Source organism: Poecilia reticulata, chromosome 12 (genome assembly GCF_904066995.2).
Source record: "Poecilia reticulata chromosome 12, P_reticulata-male-v2, whole genome shotgun sequence".
Lineage (NCBI taxonomy): Eukaryota > Metazoa > Chordata > Actinopteri > Cyprinodontiformes > Poeciliidae > Poecilia > Poecilia reticulata.
In genome coordinates, this window is record NC_088841.1 from 26859680 (window position 1) to 26879328 (window position 19649).

Consider the following 19649-nt stretch of genomic DNA (forward strand, 5'->3'; position numbering starts at 1 on the left):
CCGATCACATTTCAATCAATTATTGATCAATAATAAGTGATTATGGTGACATAACACAGCGCCCCCTAGAATATTTAAAAACAACCACAGCTGTTATTTAGACCTGAACTGAGTTAAAACATCAAAACCTGTAAAAACTATTGGACCTGTTTTACCATTAAAACAAGTTCAGACTAAAGGATAAAATTAAGGCTGGAAATATCAGTGAAAGATTTCAGTGATTAAAATATAAAACATGTAAACAGAGTTACTATTAAGAGTAAATTATTACTGTGATTGAACCAATAATTAAGCAAATATTTGCTAAATTATTTTAAAAACTCAGAAATGGAGCGACGGTCGGAGTGGAGGAAAGTTTTCTTGGTATTAAAGAAACTTAAACATCTGAGCTTTCACAACCAAATCTCAGAGTTTTAGTTAACTTTTTATTTGTAAGGTCAAAATGTCAAAAATATAAAGAAATAAAAAATAAAACACAATAAAACATTTGATCCAAAATGGCCGACTTCCTGCTGGGTGTGAAACAAATCAAAGTTCCTGGTGAAGTAAATAAATCTACTTGTTGTTAAATCTTTATCTATTTTTGGTTCAGTGCTAAATGTCTGTGTGTGTTCATATAATATAAATGAACTGAGAGTCTCTTTAGAATCACTGCAGCTTTTCCCCTTTGGGATGGTGGCAGGATTTTGACCTTTGACCGAAATGGCTGCAGTGAGTATTTTAGTTTCCAAGTAAAACTGTAGCAAATGTGTTAAGTTGTTGTTTTGCCATCTGGGAACCCAAGTTGGGCTTTTCAAGCCAGAATAGCAGAAAACTAGAGGAGCTTTCTGCAGCTGATGCTGCCACCTGGTGGCAGGAGCCACACATTACAGTCAGATGGCAAAAAGCAAGAGGTGAAGATGTTTACATCTCAACCTGAAGGAAATCAGACGAACAGTCAGGAACGTCATTTCTTGTAAAGAAAGATGTGATAAATGTATTTTTATACCACAGATGTTTTTTTAATAGTTTGCTCTGACATTGTAGCTTTCATGATTACATAATTATGTTTTTCTTTAGGGGTCTGTGCTTGTGTGTTTTAAATAAGTACTTTTAGGGTATTTATAGTTCCCATTCCAACTGCATAAAATAAACTATTCATGAAATAAAGTCTGAAACATAACGAATCTTCATGTTTTCCAGGTAAAAGATGGCAGAGAAACAGGAAGAGGATTTCGGTAAGTGATCAGAAGCAGAAACGAATAATCTTAAAGGAACAAACTGACCAATCACAGTCTATTTCATGCTTCCTGTTCAGTGAAGCTCTGGTGGAAACATTGTGAGTTTCTGTGAAACGTGAAGGTAAAAACTGAACTCAGATGGAAACTAAAAGTAACCGAAGTGAAGAACAGGCCAGCAGCTCTAATACTTCAGGAATATTTACTATATACACTGATTAACCTATCCAGTAATCACATCATTTATCAATAATTTATCTCAGACATTCTGTATGAAGAAAGAAAAGTGATGAAAAAGTTAATCAGTCAATATTTTCATCACAATATTGTTACGACTGGCTCAATGTCATAACAAAAACGGGAGACCATGCAGGGGTTAAAGTGTAGAAAAATGAATATTTATTAACAAAAACAACAATGGATTGTGGATATCAGTGGTGTAATGCAAATGCTTCGATGTGTTGTATGAGTGCATATGGAAGTGTTGAAGTGCCAAAACAAATACAAACGCAAATGTGCAAAAAGGAGGGGAGCTGCTGCCTGGCAACAAAACACCACAAGCGTCAAGCGGCAGAGTGGACGCTGAAGGCGACCAAGAAGATGGAGACAGCCAGGTTTAAGTACTCTGCGTTCCCAATCAACTTGATCAGCAGCACCTGTAAAGGGGAGGAGCACAAGGACAGACAAAAACCCCCTCAGCCCAGCCCTTAAGGCCCAGGGCTGTAACAATATTCACCAATAATATAATTTCCTTTTTTTCCTAAAATAGTGCAGCTCCATATTTAGAAGGTGTTTCTTTTATTGTTCTTCCTGCAGTGAGGAAAGAAAGTGATGAACCAAAAGCTTCATTTGGTCTCATGTAGACAGAATCAGTGGTCGTCACTCAGATATGAGGCAGAAAAACAACAACAGGTTTAGACCTGAGGAGCTGATCAACAGACTCTGAATCTCTGGATGGAGCAACATGAATAGTTGATCTTCATCACATTCTTCTCTCAGACATCAGTTTGAATTAATTATGTTTCTGATTTCTGTCTGCAGAGAAAATACTTTCCAAGGTTCGCATTGAGTTTGTGGAAAGAGTTTCTGAGGAAATCCTGAATCAGCTCCTTGATGGCCTTGAGGCAGATGGCATCTTTAAACGTTCAGAGAAAGAAGAAATTCTTCAAAAGAACCAAACCAGAGCAAACAAGGCCCGGGACACCATCGATGCTGTGATGAAGAAAGGACAGAGAGCCAGTAGATTGATGATCAAACGTCTTCTCAACATAGATCCTACCCTGTCCAACCAGCTGAGTTTGTCCTCCGACTCCTCTGATTTAGGTTAGTCCCTTCACCAATCATGACTGGGTGGAAGTGAACTCATCCAACAGTGACTAATTATAACAAAAATAAATGGAGCATTATGGTTGCACTCCACCTGCTGGGCTGTAGGTCAGAAACTATAGAAAAGTTTTCCTGTAGATTGGCAGGAGGCGACTCTTAGTGTGAAAACACTTTGAATGTTCAGCATGATGTTTGTAGTCCAGTCAATTTATTAACAAGCAAAGCTGTACCATAAAGCTCCATGACTCGTTTTCTTCAAGATTTGAATGTTTCATGTTTCTTCTGAATGAAATCCTCCTCATGGTCTATAATTTGAATGAGTTTTTTGTTTAAACATCCTGATAAAGAAACAATCAAATTAAAATTCAATGAATTGAGTCTTAATTTGTTCAAGTGTTTCATCTTGTGTTTCTATCTCTTTGTTCAGATTTTGATGATCGATGTCAACATAACCTCAAAAAGTCTCTTCTGGACACGTTCCAATCTATCTGTGAAGGCATTGCAATACGTGGAGAGAAAACCTCTCTGAATGATATTTACACAGAGCTCTACATCTTAGAAGGAGGAACTGCAGGGGTCAACCAGGAACATGAGGTCAGACAGATTGAAACAGCATCCAGTAATCAAGGAACAAAAATAAACCTGGAAGACGTCTTTAAACCCAACCCTGGTAGAAAGCAACGGATCAGAACAGTGCTGACCATGGGAGTAGCTGGCATTGGAAAAACACTGTTAACACAGAAGTTCACTCTGGACTGGGCTGAAGGCAGAACCAACCAGAACATCGACTTCATATTTCCATTCACTTTCAGAGAGCTGAATAACTTGAGAGAAGAAACTTTCAGCTTGGTGGAACTTATTCATCACTTCTTTGATCAAATTAGAGACGCAGAAATCCGCAGCTTTAAAAAGTTTCAGGTTCTGTTCATCTTTGATGGTCTGGATGAAAGTCGACTTCGTCTGGATTTCCAGAAGAATCCAGTCCTGACTGACCCTTCAAAGTCCACCTCACTGGATGTTCTGCTGACAAACCTCATCACTGGGAAACTCCTTCCTTCTGCTCTCCTCTGGATAACCACACGACCTGCAGCAGCCAGTTTGATCCCAGATAAATCTATTGACAGGGTCATAGAGGTCAGAGGGTTCACTGACCCCCAGAAGGAGGAGTACTTCAGGAAGAGATTCAGAGATGATGAGGAGAAGGCCAGCAGGGTCATCTCCCACATCCAGATATCAAAAAGTCTCCACATCATGTGTCACATCCCAGTTTTCTGCTGGATCACTGCTAAAGTTCTGGAGAAAATGATGAAGACCAGAGAGGGAGGAGAGCTGCCCAAGACCCTGACTGAGATATATATAGAGTTCCTGCTGCTTCAGTTCACAATCAAGGAGGAAAGGTATGAAGAAGGAGCTGAAGAAGCTCTAGAGAACAAGAAGCTGATTGAGTCTCTAGGTAGTCTGGCTTTAGATCAGCTCCTGGAGGGAAACCTGATCTTCTATGACAAAGACCTCAAACGGTGCGGCATCAACATCAAAGATGCTGCGTTGTTCTCAGGAGTTTTCACTCAGATGTTTAAAAAGGAGAGAGGAACGCGCAACATCTCCGTCTACTCCTTTGTTCATCTGAGCATCCAGGAGTTTCTGGCTGCCGTCTACATGCTCCACTGCTTCACCAGCAGGAGGTCAGAGGTGATCAAGATGTTCCTGGGAGAAAAATACAAAAAAACTTCTCTAGATGAGTTCATGAAGAAAGTCATGGAGAAATCCCTTAGCAGTAAAAATGGCCACCTGGACCTGTTTGTCCGCTTCCTTCATGGTCTCACTGTGGAGTCCAACCAGAGACTCTTAGAGGATCTGCTGGGTCAGACAGAGAACAGTACGGGAACCAGGAAGGGAATGTTAAACAAAATAAAGAAAATATTCACTGGTTATAACTCTCATGGAGGAATCTCTCATGACAGAATCATCTCCAACCTGAAGGAGATGAACACTGATGGCATCTCTGCTGACAGAAGCATCAACATCTTCTACTGTCTGGTGGAGATGAACGACGTCTCATTTTATCAGGAGATCCAACGGCTGCTGGATTCAGGGAAGGAGCTGTCAGTGACTGATTGTTCAGCTCTGGCCTTCATGCTGCAGATGTCAGAGGTTCTGGATGTGTTGGACCTGGCGAAGTACAAAACATCAGATAAAGGACGACTGAGACTGGTTCCAGCTGTGAGGAACTGCAGAAAGGCTCGGTGAGTCCAGATGTTTTCATTGTGTGAATGCTGATTCAGCACTATTATCCTCCTGTTTCTTCAAGTTGATTCTGGATGTTTTTGACCTTTAACCACTTCCTTCATCCTCTGGATGATTTCAGCCATTCAAACATCTAAACATTCAGTTCATCCAGGACAGCTGCAGCTTCTGGTTTTTAGACATTTTGATCTTTTTAAAATATTTAACTTTTTATCAGTTTTCAGGTTGAAATGAATAGAAAACCCTGAACTCTAGAAAATGTTTGTTTTCTCTAAGATCCAATCAGCCAGAGAGACGTTTTAAACTTTAATCTCCTCTTCACTGATTGAGCTGCTGCTCCATAATTCACCTTTTAGGATCTTTGACTGTTTTTATAAAATAATTCTTTAGATTTGATGGAAATTTGGACCATTAAAACAAACCATTGCATTAATTATAAACTTTGTGAACAGTGTTGATCATCTTCATCCCGTCATCATCCTCACCTCTTCCTCCTCCCACTAGTTTCCTCTGAGTTTGTAACTGAGACCAAAATGTGGTGATTGTTTTCTGGTTCCAGAAAAAGTCCTGGTTTCTGTCAGATCCTCCCAAAGCTCTGAGAATCTGCTAACAGAGCTGGAACCATTTTCCTCATCAGCTCTTCATCTCCAGCCTTTGTTGAAGCTGTCCTCCATGAAGACCTGCAGAGACATGAGCTTCACCTCTTTAGACATCCCAGCCTCTTTAGTTCCTGGAGAACTTTCACTGCTTCACCATGAAGATGCTGCTGGACCCAAACGCTCCGTCTCCTCCAGGGGTTTTGCTCTTCAGCTCTTTCGGAGTTTAGCAACAATTTCTTCTGACATCCAAACCTTTGTTCCTCTGAGACGATGGACAGACCACTGCAGAGATATGAGCTTCACCTCTTTAGACATCCCAGCCTCTTCAGTTCCTGGTGAACTTTCACTGCTTCACCCACAACTGGGAGCATCATGTGTCTGATCTGCTCCCAGTTTCCTCTGTGGCATTGTGATGGACCGAGTTAAAACAGGAGGAGTCACAGTATATTGATTAGAAAAATAGGTTTTTTTATTTTAACCCAAAGATTATAAAAGGACAAAAAGATGAACTGAGCTCATAAAAGAGGTCAAAGAAACAAAACTGAACTCTGGCAAAAATGTAAACAAACTGGCTGCACAAACAAACATAACTGACCTAACAAAGAAATGACACACAGGGGTTTATATACTGGCTGATCAGACCAATTAAGACACAATAGGGGTAACTAAACAGAATACAATTACAAACACAAAAACAAATAACAGTACAGCTAAGTTTGGCTAAACTAAAGACTCTCAAAATGAAAATCAAAATTATTAAAGTTTAAATACTAATATTTACTTAAATACAAAACGTATCTAAACAAAGAAACTACAAATTTCCCCTGCCAGCAGGAACTAGTGGTGTAGTCCAATCAGCATTTAAGCCTGCTGAGCCCTGGCCCCCATCTTTTGTCTGGCCACTCCAAGGCTGGTAAGTACCGGCAAAACACAAAGAAAAGGTCAGTCTCAAGCAAAAAATTAAACTTAAGTTGATACAAATGCACATGCTAACTAAATGTGCTGCCAACATAAAGAACAAATGTATCCAAATCAACTAATAAATGTTTTACTGAAACTAAAGTGTTGTGTTTGAATGAAAAACAAATTGTGCGTAAAAGTTACCGACTTCAAAGTGTGGCCATGGATTTTTCCATCACAGGCATCATTTAATCATCTGCTGCTGGGAGCCGCGTTTCTATAGAATATGCTGCTATTATTACTGATGAGGAGGATTCTAGATGCTGCAGCAGCAGATATGGGCTAAACAAACCCAGAGAGGCCAGAGGTCCACAGCAGGCTGGACTTCCTGCTCTGCTCACTTCATTTATAACTCACTTCCTGCTTGGTGGAAGATCTCAAGGAGCCAAACGGTCTAGTCCAAGTCAGAGCTGTGAGCAGTTCCTCCTCCTCTCCATCATCTCCAGTAGTTTCCTTCATCCAGCTCAGTCAGCCTCTTCATCAGCTGCTGCAGCTCCTTTGAGGCTCTGATGCTGCAGAGAAACTGAACTTTCCTTCACAGATGATAGAAGATCTTCAACATCTGACTGAGCTGAAGGTCTGAGGACATGAAGCCTGGACCAGAACCAGAACCACAACCTGGACTGTAGTCAGGAGCTGCACAGACTCTCTGTCGGGTCAAACTCAGGAAACTGAAGATCAGATGTTGATCAGATGATGACATCATGATGACATCACTGTTATCATAAATTTATTTCTTCTCTCATCACAGACTTGGTGGCTGTTTGATCCAAAAGGCTGAATGTGAAGTTGTGGCTTCAGCTCTGAAGTCCAACCCACATCTGACTGAACTGGAAATAAATAAGATCATCATAACTGGAGATGGAGATTCTGATGTGAAGAATGTGTCTGAGATCCTGGAGAGTTCAGTCAGTAAAGTGAAGATTCTGGGGTTTGTTTTCTCTATTTATACAATAAAATCATTCATTGATACTTTAATCCTTAGTTTCATTAATATTTAGTTGTAATATTTTAAAACTTGTTTAAATGTCAGATTCTAATTTCAAACAGTTTGACCTTATAAATAAATTATTTCCTTATTTCAGACTTTGAGATTATATAACTTTGTTTTTCAGTTTTTAAAATGTTTCTGACTGATGAACAAACTGAGTAAAATAATCCAAATGAAGTGAATTAATGATGGAGATGTTTCAGTTTGGTTGGTAAAGATTCAGATGGTTTTATTTCTGATTCTCATCTTTACATCCAGAATGAAATGTTGATCCTCCAGTCGAGCCACAAACACTGACCAGTTCAGATCACCATTAATGAAACATCTAAGAAGTGACTGATTGTAGAAAAGCAAATCTAGATGAGCTGAAAGACAGTGAGGTTTGCAGCAGCAGCAGGTTCCTCCCTCTGTCCTGAAGCTGTGGTTCTGTTGGGCCGGGTCAGAGAGGAACCGTCCTCTTCAGTCGGTTGGAGCCTCGTCTCTGTGATGAAGCTTCATCAGGTCTCGTCTCCTGAGGAAATAATGGCCTCCATTGATTTCAGCAGCTTTAAGAAGAACCCAAAGCCATTCATGGATAAACTGAGTGGTTCTGATCCGGTTACCAAGTCGGGTCTCCAGCTGATGATCAGAACCAGCAGAAATAGCTCAGCTCATCCAGGCTGCTGCTCAGAGAAAACTTTGAGTTTCTTTGTTGATCAAATGTTCTGGTTCTGCTGGTTTGGACTCTTTAACCCAGTTTGACTGGATCAGATGTTAGAATCAGTTCATCAAGTTTCTTTTACATTCAGGGAAATTAATTTTCTACATTTTATTATTTATTTGTTCATATTTCAGTTTTAACTGCATCCTGTTGCTTCAGCTCATCTTTTATTCTTTATTCAGATTGGGGGACTGCAGTTTTTCAGAGACCAGCTGGACGTCTCTGTTCTCAGCTTTGAAGTCCAACCCGACCCATCTGACAGAACTGAACCTGAACAACACCAACCTTGGAGATTCTAGAGTGAAGGAGCTCTGTGGTTTTCTACAGACTGAAGGCTGCAGACTGGAAACATTCAGGTTTGTAATTATATAATTATTGATATTTCAGTGAATAATTATCTATAATTGATCATAAATCAAACTTCATTTCTTCTGATCTAATAAATATTTTCTGAGTTTGTTCCTGGATCCAGAGTTTAATTTAGTCCCTCTGAGTTGGACCTGCTGATCTGAGGTCAGAACAGGACAGCATTCGGACCCCCAGTGTGTAGAAATCCCCCTCAGGTCAAGCAGGTCAAAGGTCAGATCAGAAACACAGAGAATGAAAATCTCCCTTTATTGAAGATCCTCAAATCCCACATTTAGCTTTAAATTTTCTGCTATTAGTTGATAATCATCCAGTCCAGGTTTAAAGAGTCCAGGTGTTTTAATGATTAACTAGAGCAGATTAAAGATGCTGGTTGTAGTGAATAATTAGGTGGAATCGCCCTTTATCCATTTCCTGGATCTGAAGCTCAATCAGAAACCAACTTCAGCTTCGTCTGAAATAATCCAGACCACTGAGTTTTTCTCTGAGCTCAACAGGCTGCAGGTTCTTCAGGACATGAGTATTCTGGTCCAGACATCAGAACCAGCAGAGGCTGCAGCACATGAATCTGGACCAGGTGTGTTAGGAGAGGTTCTGCACATGCTCAGACTAAAGGTTCACAGTCTGACAGAGAAAGTCGACCAACTCTGGATGAAATGGTTCCTAGAACCAGGGAAGCTTTCTGGGGACTCGACTGCCTGCTCATATGGAGCTGCAGCTCAGGCAGGAGTTTGATGTTGGCAGGAAGCAAAACAACATGGAAGCAGGTGATGAGTTTCCATTTAGTGTCAATTCCACTGATGGAGCAAATGACAAGTCAGTCGTCCTCCAAACCACTGAGAGCAGCTTCCAGAGGAAATCTGAGTTTGTTCTGACAGTCAGACTCTATCAGGATGACCACAGTCTCCTGGACATGAAGGAGACAGAAATAATACAAAGATCATTCATTAAATACTGACTTTGTGAAGGTTATGGTGTTAAAGTCCTTCAGTTCAAACATCTTGATTCAGCTCTTATTTTGTAGGACAGGAAATGAGATCTTACCTTTGTAAAGCTTTGTGTGCAACAAGCTCCAGCAGTTCACTGAGTCATTCTCATGTGTTCACCTGGAAAATAGATTTCAAAATGACTCATCAGGTTGTTCTTTATGATAATGTTCCCATTTCTGCAGCGTCTCTGATGAAGGATTCAGAACTGGAACTAAATGACCCACATCAGTCTGACAGAGAAAAGGATCAATATTTTCTAGTTGATGGTTCAGAAACTGAATCAGCACAAAATGAGAAAATGATCAACTTTCAGAATCTGAGCTGTAATGGATGTTGTAAAACTGAATTAGACGGATTGAAATGAACCGTTTCCATGTCATACTTGGCAACGAGCTGCAGTTAAAATACAACCAGCCAGAAAAACATCATTAATAGATTAATGAACAAAAACTGGAGACATAAAATATCTGATGATAAATGATGGAGACGGGCCTGGAAGGAAACATGGAGGGAGAAAAACACCCGACTGAGTTTAAGATCCTGAGAAACTTTTAGAAAAACTTTGAGTTTCTTTGTTGATCAAATGTTCTGGTTCTGCTGGTTTGGACTCTTTAACCCAGTTTGACTGGATCAGATGTTAGAATCAGTTCATCAAGTTTCTTTTACATTCAGGGAAATTAATTTTCTACATTTTATTATTTATTTGTTCATATTTCAGTTTTAACTGCATCCTGTTGGCTTCAGCTCATCTTTTATTCTTTATTCAGATTGATGAGCTGCAGTTTGTCAGAGACCAGCTGGACGTCTCTGTTCTCAGCTCTGAAGTCCAACCCGACCCATCTGACAGAACTGATCCTGATCAGAACCAACCTGGAAGGTTCTGGACTGAAGGAGCTCTGTGGTTTTCTACAGACTGAAGGCTGCAGACTGGAAACATTGAGGTATGTAATTATATAATTATTGATATTTCAGTGAATAATTATCTATAATTGATCATAAATCAAAGTTCATTTCTTCTGATCTAATAAATATTTTCTGAGTTTGTTCCTGGATCCAGAGTTTAATTTAGTCCCTCTGAGTTGGACCTGCTGATCTGAGGTCAGAACAGGACAGCATTCGGACCCCCAGTGTGTAGAAATCCCCCTCAGGTCAAGCAGGTCAAAGGTCAGATCAGAAACACAGAGAATGAAAATCTCCCTTTATTGAAGATCCACAAATCCCACATTTAGTTTTAAATATTCTGCTATTAGTTGATAATCATCCAGTCCAGGTTTAAAGAGTCCAGGTGTTTTAATGATTAACTAGAGCAGATTAAAGATGCTGGTTGTAGTGAATAATTAGGTGGAATCGCCCTTTATCCATTTCCTGGATCTGAAGCTCAATCAGAAACCAACTTCAGCTTCGTCTGAAATAATCCAGACCACTGAGTTTTTCTCTGAGCTCAACAGGCTGCAGGTTCTTCAGGACATGAGTATTCTGGTCCAGACATCAGAACCAGCAGAGGCTGCAGCACATGAATCTGGACCAGGTGTGTTAGGAGAGGTTCTGCACATGCTCAGACTAAAGGTTCACAGTCTGACAGAGAAAGTCGACCAACTCTGGATGAAATGGTTCCTAGAACCAGGGAAGCTTTCTGGGGACTCGACTGCCTGCTCATATGGAGCTGCAGCTCAGGCAGGAGTTTGATGTTGGCAGGAAGCAAAACAACATGGAAGCAGGTGATGAGTTTCCATTTAGTGTCAATTCCACTGATGGAGCAAATGACAAGTCAGTCGTCCTCCAAACCACTGAGAGCAGCTTCCAGAGGAAATCTGAGTTTGTTCTGACAGTCAGACTCTATCAGGATGACCACAGTCTCCTGGACATGAAGGAGACAGAAATAATACAAATATCATTCATTAAATACTGACTTTGTGAAGGTTATGGTGTTAAAGTCCTTCAGTTCAAACATCTTGATTCAGCTCTTATTTTGTAGGACAGGAAATGAGATCTTACCTTTGTAAAGCTTTGTGTGCAACAAGCTCCAGCAGTTCACTGAGTCATTCTCATGTGTTCACCTGGGAAATAGATTTCAAAATGACTCATCAGGTTGTTCTTTATGATAATGTTCCCATTTCTGCAGCGTCTCTGATGAAGGATTCAGAACTGGAACTAAATGACCCACATCAGTCTGACAGAGAAAAGGATCAATATTTTCTAGTTGATGGTTCAGAAACTGAATCAGCACAAAATGAGAAAATGATCAACTTTCAGAATCTGAGCTGTAATGGATGTTGTAAAACTCTGAATTAGACGGATTGAAATGAACCGTTTCCATGTCATACTTGGCAACGAGCTGCAGTTAAAATACAACCAGCCAGAAAAACATCATTAACAGATTAATGAACAAAAACTGGAGACATAAAATATCTGATGATAAATGATGGAGACGGGCCTGGAAGGAAACATGGAGGGAGAAAAACACCCGACTGAGTTTAAGATCCTGAGAAACTTTTAGAAAAACTTTGAGTTTCTTTGTTGATCAAATGTTCTGGTTCTGCTGGTTTGGACTCTTTAACCCAGTTTGACTGGATCAGATGTTAGAATCAGTTCATCAAGTTTCTTTTACATTCAGGGAAATTAATTTTCTACATTTTATTATTTATTTGTTCATATTTCAGTTTTAACTGCATCCTGTTGGCTTCAGCTCATCTTTTATTCTTTATTCAGATTGTGGAGCTGCAGTTTGTCAGAGACCAGCTGGACGTCTCTGTTCTCAGCTCTGAAGTCCAACCCGACCCATCTGACAGAACTGGACCTGACCGGAACCAACCTGGAAGGTTCTGGACTGAAGGAGCTCTGTGGTTTTCTACAGACTGAAGGCTGCAGACTGGAAACATTGAGGTTTGTAATTATATAATTATTGATATTTCAGTGAATAATTATCTATAATTGATCATAAATCAAAGTTCATTTCTTCTGATCTAATAAATATTTTCTGAGTTTGTTCCTGGATCCAGAGTTTAATTTAGTCCCTCTGAGTTGGACCTGCTGATCTGAGGTCAGAACAGGACAGCATTCGGACCCCCAGTGTGTAGAAATCCCCCTCAGGTCAAGCAGGTCAAAGGTCAGATCAGAAACACAGAGAATGAAAATCTCCCTTTATTGAAGATCCACAAATCCCACATTTAGTTTTAAATATTCTGCTATTAGTTGATAATCATCCAGTCCAGGTTTAAAGAGTCCAGGTGTTTTAATGATTAACTAGAGCAGATTAAAGATGCTGGTTGTAGTGAATAATTAGGTGGAATCGCCCTTTATCCATTTCCTGGATCTGAAGCTCAATCAGAAACCAACTTCAGCTTTGTCTGAAATAATCCAGACCACTGAGTTTTTCTCTGAGCTCAACAGGCTGCAGGTTCTTCCGGACATGAGTATTCTGGTCCAGACATCAGAACCAGCAGAGGCTGCAGCACATGAATCTGGACCAGGTGTGTTAGGAGAGGTTCTGCACATGCTCAGACTAAAGGTTCACAGTCTGACAGAGAAAGTCGACCAACTCTGGATGAAATGGTTCCTAGAACCAGGGAAGCTTTCTGGGGACTCGACTGCCTGCTCATATGGAGCTGCAGCTCAGGCAGGAGTTTGATGTTGGCAGGAAGCAAAACAACATGGAAGCAGGTGATGAGTTTCCATTTAGTGTCAATTCCACTGATGGAGCAAATGACAAGTCAGTCGTCCTCCAAACCACTGAGAGCAGCTTCCAGAGGAAATCTGAGTTTGTTCTGACAGTCAGACTCTATCAGGATGACCACAGTCTCCTGGACATGAAGGAGACAGAAATAATACAAAGATCATTCATTAAATACTGACTTTGTGAAGGTTATGGTGTTAAAGTCCTTCAGTTCAAACATCTTGGTTCAGCTCTTATTTTGTAGGACAGGAAATGAGATCTTACCTTTGTAAAGCTTTGTGTGCAACAAGCTCCAGCAGTTCACTGAGTCATTCTCATGTGTTCACCTGGAAAATAGATTTAAAAATGACTCATCAGGTTGTTCTTTATGATAATGTTCCCATTTCTGCAGCGTCTCTGATGAAGGATTCAGAACTGGAACTAAATGACCCACATCAGTCTGACAGAGAAAAGGATCAATATTTTCTAGTTGATGGTTCAGAAACTGAATCAGCACAAAATGAGAAAATGATCAACTTTCAGAATCTGAGCTGTAATGGATGTTGTAAAACTCTGAATTAGACGGATTGAAATGAACCGTTTCCATGTCATACTTGGCAACGAGCTGCAGTTAAAATACAACCAGCCAGAAAAACATCATTAACAGATTAATGAACAAAAACTGGAGACATAAAATATCTGATGATAAATGATGGAGACGGGCCTGGAAGGAAACATGGAGGGAGAAAAACACCCGACTGAGTTTAAGATCCTGAGAAACTTTTAGAAAAACTTTGAGTTTCTTTGTTGATCAAATGTTCTGGTTCTGCTGGTTTGGACTCTTTAACCCAGTTTTACTGGATCAGATGTTAGAATCAGTTCATCAAGTTTCTTTTACATTCAGGGAAATTAATTTTCTACATTTTATTATTTATTTGTTCATATTTCAGTTTTAACTGCATCCTGTTGGCTTCAGCTCATCTTTTATTCTTTATTCAGATTTTATGGCTGCAGTTTGTCAGAGACCAGCTGGACGTCTCTGTTCTCAGCTCTGAAGTCCAACCCGACCCATCTGACAGAACTGGACCTGACCGAAACCAACCTGGAAGGTTCTGGACTGAAGGAGCTCTGTGGTTTTCTACAGACTGAAGGCTGCAGACTGGAAACATTGAGGTTTGTAATTATATAATTATTGATATTTCAGTGAATAATTATCTATAATTGATCATAAATCAAAGTTCATTTCTTCTGATCTAATAAATATTTTCTGAGTTTGTTCCTGGATCCAGAGTTTAATTTAGTCCCTCTGAGTTGGACCTGCTGATCTGAGGTCAGAACAGGACAGCATTCGGACCCCCAGTGTGTAGAAATCCCCCTCAGGTCAAGCAGGTCAAAGGTCAGATCAGAAACACAGAGAATGAAAATCTCCCTTTATTGAAGATCCACAAATCCCACATTTAGTTTTAAATATTCTGCTATTAGTTGATAATCATCCAGTCCAGGTTTAAAGAGTCCAGGTGTTTTAATGATTAACTAGAGCAGATTAAAGATGCTGGTTGTAGTGAATAATTAGGTGGAATCGCCCTTTATCCATTTCCTGGATCTGAAGCTCAATCAGAAACCAACTTCAGCTTCGTCTGAAATAATCCAGACCACTGAGTTTTTCTCTGAGCTCAACAGGCTGCAGGTTCTTCAGGACCTGAGTATTCTGGTCCAGACATCAGAACCAGCAGAGGCTGCAGCACATGAATCTGGACCAGGTGTGTTAGGAGAGGTTCTGCACATGCTCAGACTAAAGGTTCACAGTCTGACAGAGAAAGTCGACCAACTCTGGATGAAATGGTTCCTAGAACCAGGGAAGCTTTCTGGGGACTCGACTGCCTGCTCATATGGAGCTGCAGCTCAGGCAGGAGTTTGATGTTGGCAGGAAGCAAAACAACATGGAAGCAAGTGATGAGTTTCCATTTAGTGTCAATTCCACTGATGGAGCAAATGACAAGTCAGTCGTCCTCCAAACCACTGAGAGCAGCTTCCAGAGGAAATCTGAGTTTGTTCTGACAGTCAGACTCTATCAGGATGACCACAGTCTCCTGGACATGAAGGAGACAGAAATAATACAAAGATCATTCATTAAATACTGACTTTGTGAAGGTTATGGTGTTAAAGTCCTTCAGTTCAAACATCTTGATTCAGCTCTTATTTTGTAGGACAGGAAATGAGATCTTACCTTTGTAAAGCTTTGTGTGCAACAAGCTCCAGCAGTTCACTGAGTCATTCTCATGTGTTCACCTGGGAAATAGATTTCAAAATGACTCATCAGGTTGTTCTTTATGATAATGTTCCCATTTCTGCAGTGTCTCTGATGAAGGATTCAGAACTGGAACTAAATGACCCACATCAGTCTGACAGAGAAAAGGATCAATATTTTCTAGTTGATGGTTCAGAAACTGAATCAGCACAAAATGAGAAAATGATCAACTTTCAGAATCTGAGCTGTAATGGATGTTGTAAAACTGAATTAGACGGATTGAAATGAACCGTTTCCATGTCATACTTGGCAACGAGCTGCAGTTAAAATACAACCAGCCAGAAAAACATCATTAATAGATTAATGAACAAAAACTGGAGACATAAAATATCTGATGATAAATGATGGAGACGGGCCTGGAAGGAAACATGGAGGGAGAAAAACACCCGACTGAGTTTAAAATCCTGAGAAACTTTTAGAAAACTTTGAGTTTCTTTGTTGATCAAATGTTCTGGTTCTGCTGGTTTGGACTCTTTAACCCAGTTTGACTGGATCAGATGTTAGAATCAGTTCATCAAGTTTCTTTTACATTCAGGGAAATTAATTTTCTACATTTTATTATTTATTTGTTCATGTTTCAGTTTTAACTGCATCCTGTTGCTTCAGCTCATCTTTTATTCTTTATTCAGATTTTATGACTGCAGTTTGTCAGAGACAAGCTGGACGTCTCTGTTCTCAGCTCTGAAGTCCAACCCGACCCATCTGACAGAACTGGACCTGAACAGAACCAACCTGGAAGGTTCTGGACTGAAGGAGCTCTGTGGTTTTCTACAGACTGAAGGCTGCAGACTGGAAACATTGAAGTATGTAATTATATAATTATTGATATTTCAGTGAATAATTATCTATAATTGATCATAAATCAAAGTTCATTTCTTCTGATCTAATAAATATTTTCTGAGTTTGTTCCTGGATCCAGAGTTTAATTTAGTCCCTCTGAGTTGGACCTGCTGATCTGAGGTCAGAACAGGACAGCATTCGGACCCCCAGTGTGTAGAAATCCCCCTCAGGTCAAGCAGGTCAAAGGTCATTCAACCCAGTCTAGAAAAGTGAATTCCTGGAATCTGACAGGAACAAATCAATAATCAATGATTGATGCTTCAACACTTTGATCAGAACCTGGAATGATTTTACTGACTAAAATCCTCCAACACATCATGACCCAGTACCAGGTTCTGGTTCTGGTTCTGAAGTCAGCAGGTCTTTATTGAAGCAGCAGCTTGTTGGCTTTAATATTCATGAGAATCTTTAACTGGTTCTGTTGGACTGGTTCACCTGCATCCTGTTGGCTTCAGCTCATCTTTTATTCTTTATTCAGGTTGATCAGCTGCAGGTTGTCAAAGATCAGCTGTGATTTTCTGGCCTCAGCTCTGAAGTCCAACAGCCTCCGTCTGACAGAACTGGACCTGAGATTAAACAACCTGAAGGATTCAGATGTTCAGCAGCTGAAGGATCTTGTAGAGACTTTAAGGTAAGTAAATGTTTGTAGTGAGTCCAGCTGCTGTCAGCATGTTGAGCTAAACCCAGTTAGCATCAGAGCAAAGCTCCAGTGTTCCCAGTAAAGCTGCAGCTTCTCAGTGGGAGGAGAATGGTTCAGGCTTCCTGATTGGACACAGAGACAGCAACCAGCCAATCAGAGCAGCAGCAGCTTGCTGTGTTCCTGTGTTGGTGTGAAGATGAGTGTTGTTGCTGTGTCCATGTCTCCAGGACGTCCAGCTGGACTCCAGCGTCCAGCTGGACTCCAGCGTCCAGCATGTCTAGAGACAGTGGTCCTCATTCATCAGACTGTGGCAGCAGCAGATCTGATCTCTGATCTGCTTGTTCTCTCAGTTCAACAGGAAACAAGTGATCAGGTTCATCTTTGTCACAGCTCTGAGATCAGTCTGACTGCAGCCAGGAAACCGTCTACTGGATGTGCTGCGTCACTGACTGGTGCAGGAGAGAGGCTGGAAACACTCACTGATCTGATCCTTCTTCTCTCTGCAGGTGGGAGGACTGATGATCTCTGTAAAGTAGAGAACGGTCTCTGTGTCCTGCTGATCCTCAGAGGTTGAAGCTGCAGCAGTTTGAGTCTAAAGAGACTCTGACTGGATCCTGATGATGACCTCTGACCTCCAAGATGTCTGTCATTTAGTGTCTGATGTTGTTTGTCTCTGTGGATCAATAAAGATCCTCCGATTCAAACTGGGCTCCATTTAGAGGCTTCATGGAGTTTTGATCTGAACTGGATTCAACTGGAAAGTTGATCTTTTTTCTCTCTGGTTCATTTTCATCCTGGAACCAGAAATGGTCTGAGATGGAAACATGGGAATCATTTCAGTTCAGCTCTGAATCATGAAAGACATTCAAACCTCTTTTCTCTGCTGCTTCTTCTTCTGCTGACAGGAAAATGTTCCTCAAAGCTCCACAGATAAAAAGATGCTTTACTGGAAACTGCAGAGAAACTTCAGCTTCCATCACAGAAACCAGTTGAACCAGTTTAGAACTGGATGTCCCACAGAAACTCTGATTGTTTTTGTGTTTTACTTTTTTACTTCCTGGTTTGATGTTTTATTGATCAAACTTAATGAGACATTTTACATGTAATACAGTTTTTAAATAGTTAAATTTTACTAACAAAGTTTAAAACAAATTATGTGACTGCAGCCTCGGATCACGTCATCGGGGGGCGGGGCCAATGGAAGCAGCTTTATCTACGTCATGCTGCTGTACCAGCCAATGCCCGCTAGCATCACAGCTAACATAATCATTTAGTAATACATTACGTGGGAGGTTCTGGGCTTTAATATCAACATTTGCTTTTATAAAAGTACTGTAAAAAATAGTCACTCAGATTTAAAGATTAATTTAATTCAAAAACAAGAGCGATCCAGAGAAGTCCTGTCAATTTTCACTTCCAAGCTTGTTTGATATCTTGCTGACCAGAAAGATACCAAGCTGGCAAACTATTGCTTAATAAAATGTATAAATCCTGAATCACTAACAGATAAACTACAGAAATTAAGACTAAATTATAAAAGATATAACACTGTTCTGTTCACATTGTTACATTAATGATTTGTAAAACTTGAGGGCAGAAGAGGAATTGATGTTTGAACTGAAATAAATATAAATCTGCTTCTGGTTTGTTCATTTGCATGAGAAATTAAAATAATTAATAAAAATAAATATATTCTTTGAGAGAACAAATCAGCTTCCAGTTCAAACCGAATACTTTAAAAAATATATAGGAAAATGTGTATAAAACAGTGATTAAATAGTAGCTTCATAAATGTTTATATCTCAAATTAAGGTAGTAAATCAGATAAAACCGAACCTGGGTTCTGTTTAACCACTGCAGTACTGCGTGTCGCCGCTGGGTGTCGCTCTATCTCCATTTTATTCCTGCCTGTCTAACGGAGCAGATTAAGATCAACCTGATTGATCTACAGGGAGTCAATCATTGGTTGGTTCTCATCCTGTTTGTTGTCCTTCATCTTCTGAAAACATCTGTATGGTTTTGGTTTTTATTAAACTGAAGAACATCGATTTGTTTCAGCCTCATCATGTTCTGGTTGGTTTTTATTCTTCTAAATATCTAACAAATAAATACTTTTCATAAAGACACAAATGTAAATGGAATAGAAATTAAAACTGAGAATGAGAGATTCTAATGTTTTAATATTAATGGCAGTGAAGTGTTTGTATTGTGTTGGAATCAGAAACAATCAAATATGTTAATATTGTTAATAAATATTTTAACACGTTTTGCTTTAAATAATCCAAAACTTCACGTTTTTAAATTCTTTATCATCTGTGTCTGAAAGTTAAACTCCAAACTTTTATTCTTCTTTTTAAAAGGAATTAACTTAAAAAAATTAAGAAATACAAATTTTAAATATTTTTATTGGTAAATTTAACATTAAAACTTTGTAGCATATAAAACAGATTCATTCTGGACATTTTGCAAACATTTGTCATCTAAATATTCATGAATTAGCAGTGAAACCTGGGCTTGTATTTTAAACGATAATCTCAAACATTCTGGCCATAAAGAGAAAATAAAGTAAAAACTTTAAAATAACTACAACCTTTAGCTTTCAGTGACATTAAACTTTAGTTACGTTTAAATCCACATGCAGAATGACCTGCTTTAATGTCCACCAGGGGGCAGAGTTCTCCACACAAACAGTGTTTCTATCACGCTTCATAGATTCCAACAGGGATGCTCAATGTGGGGGTCGGGGGCCAATTGTGGCCCTCGGATGGACTTTGTTTGGCCCCAGGCTGTGATTGTATAGTGATGCCAATTTGTCTA

At 39.8% G+C, this 19649-nt stretch overlaps 2 protein-coding genes across 5 annotated transcripts in view; one reads left to right on the forward strand and one right to left on the reverse strand.

Moving 5' to 3' along the window:
* crata (carnitine O-acetyltransferase a) overlaps nucleotides 1-19649 on the reverse strand; it is a 62337-nt gene that overhangs the window by 5311 nt on the left and 37377 nt on the right. The window lies entirely within an intron of this gene.
* LOC145554183 (NACHT, LRR and PYD domains-containing protein 12-like) lies at nucleotides 737-17757 on the forward strand. 4 transcript variants are annotated; one of them, XM_081613674.1, is made up of 10 exons: nucleotides 737-1217; nucleotides 2259-2540; nucleotides 2971-4786; nucleotides 7098-7277; nucleotides 10160-10333; nucleotides 12102-12275; nucleotides 14044-14217; nucleotides 15982-16155; nucleotides 16671-16823; nucleotides 17339-17757. In XM_081613674.1, the coding sequence occupies exons 1-10, from the start codon at nucleotides 1190-1192 to the stop codon at nucleotides 17349-17351; spliced, it is 3168 nt and encodes a 1055-aa protein (XP_081469800.1). In that variant the 5' UTR covers nucleotides 737-1189; the 3' UTR covers nucleotides 17352-17757. The 4 variants fall into 4 exon arrangements, with proteins under 4 accessions (XP_081469800.1, XP_081469801.1, XP_081469802.1 ...); XM_081613675.1 differs by lacking the exon at nucleotides 15982-16155 and having other exon boundaries at nucleotides 738-1217; XM_081613676.1 differs by lacking the exons at nucleotides 10160-10333; nucleotides 17339-17757 and having other exon boundaries at nucleotides 738-1217; nucleotides 16671-16827.

Bases quoted from the DNA above. Each gene is read 5' to 3' on its own strand.
- LOC145554183 (XM_081613674.1), top strand. From the start codon at position 1,190: ATGGCAGAGAAACAGGAAGAGGATTTCG. The intron at 10,334-12,101 runs GTATGTAATTAT...TTCTTTATTCAG, and splicing joins TGCAGACTGGAAACATTGAG to ATTGTGGAGCTGCAGTTTGT. The intron at 16,156-16,670 runs GTATGTAATTAT...TTCTTTATTCAG, and splicing joins TGCAGACTGGAAACATTGAA to GTTGATCAGCTGCAGGTTGT.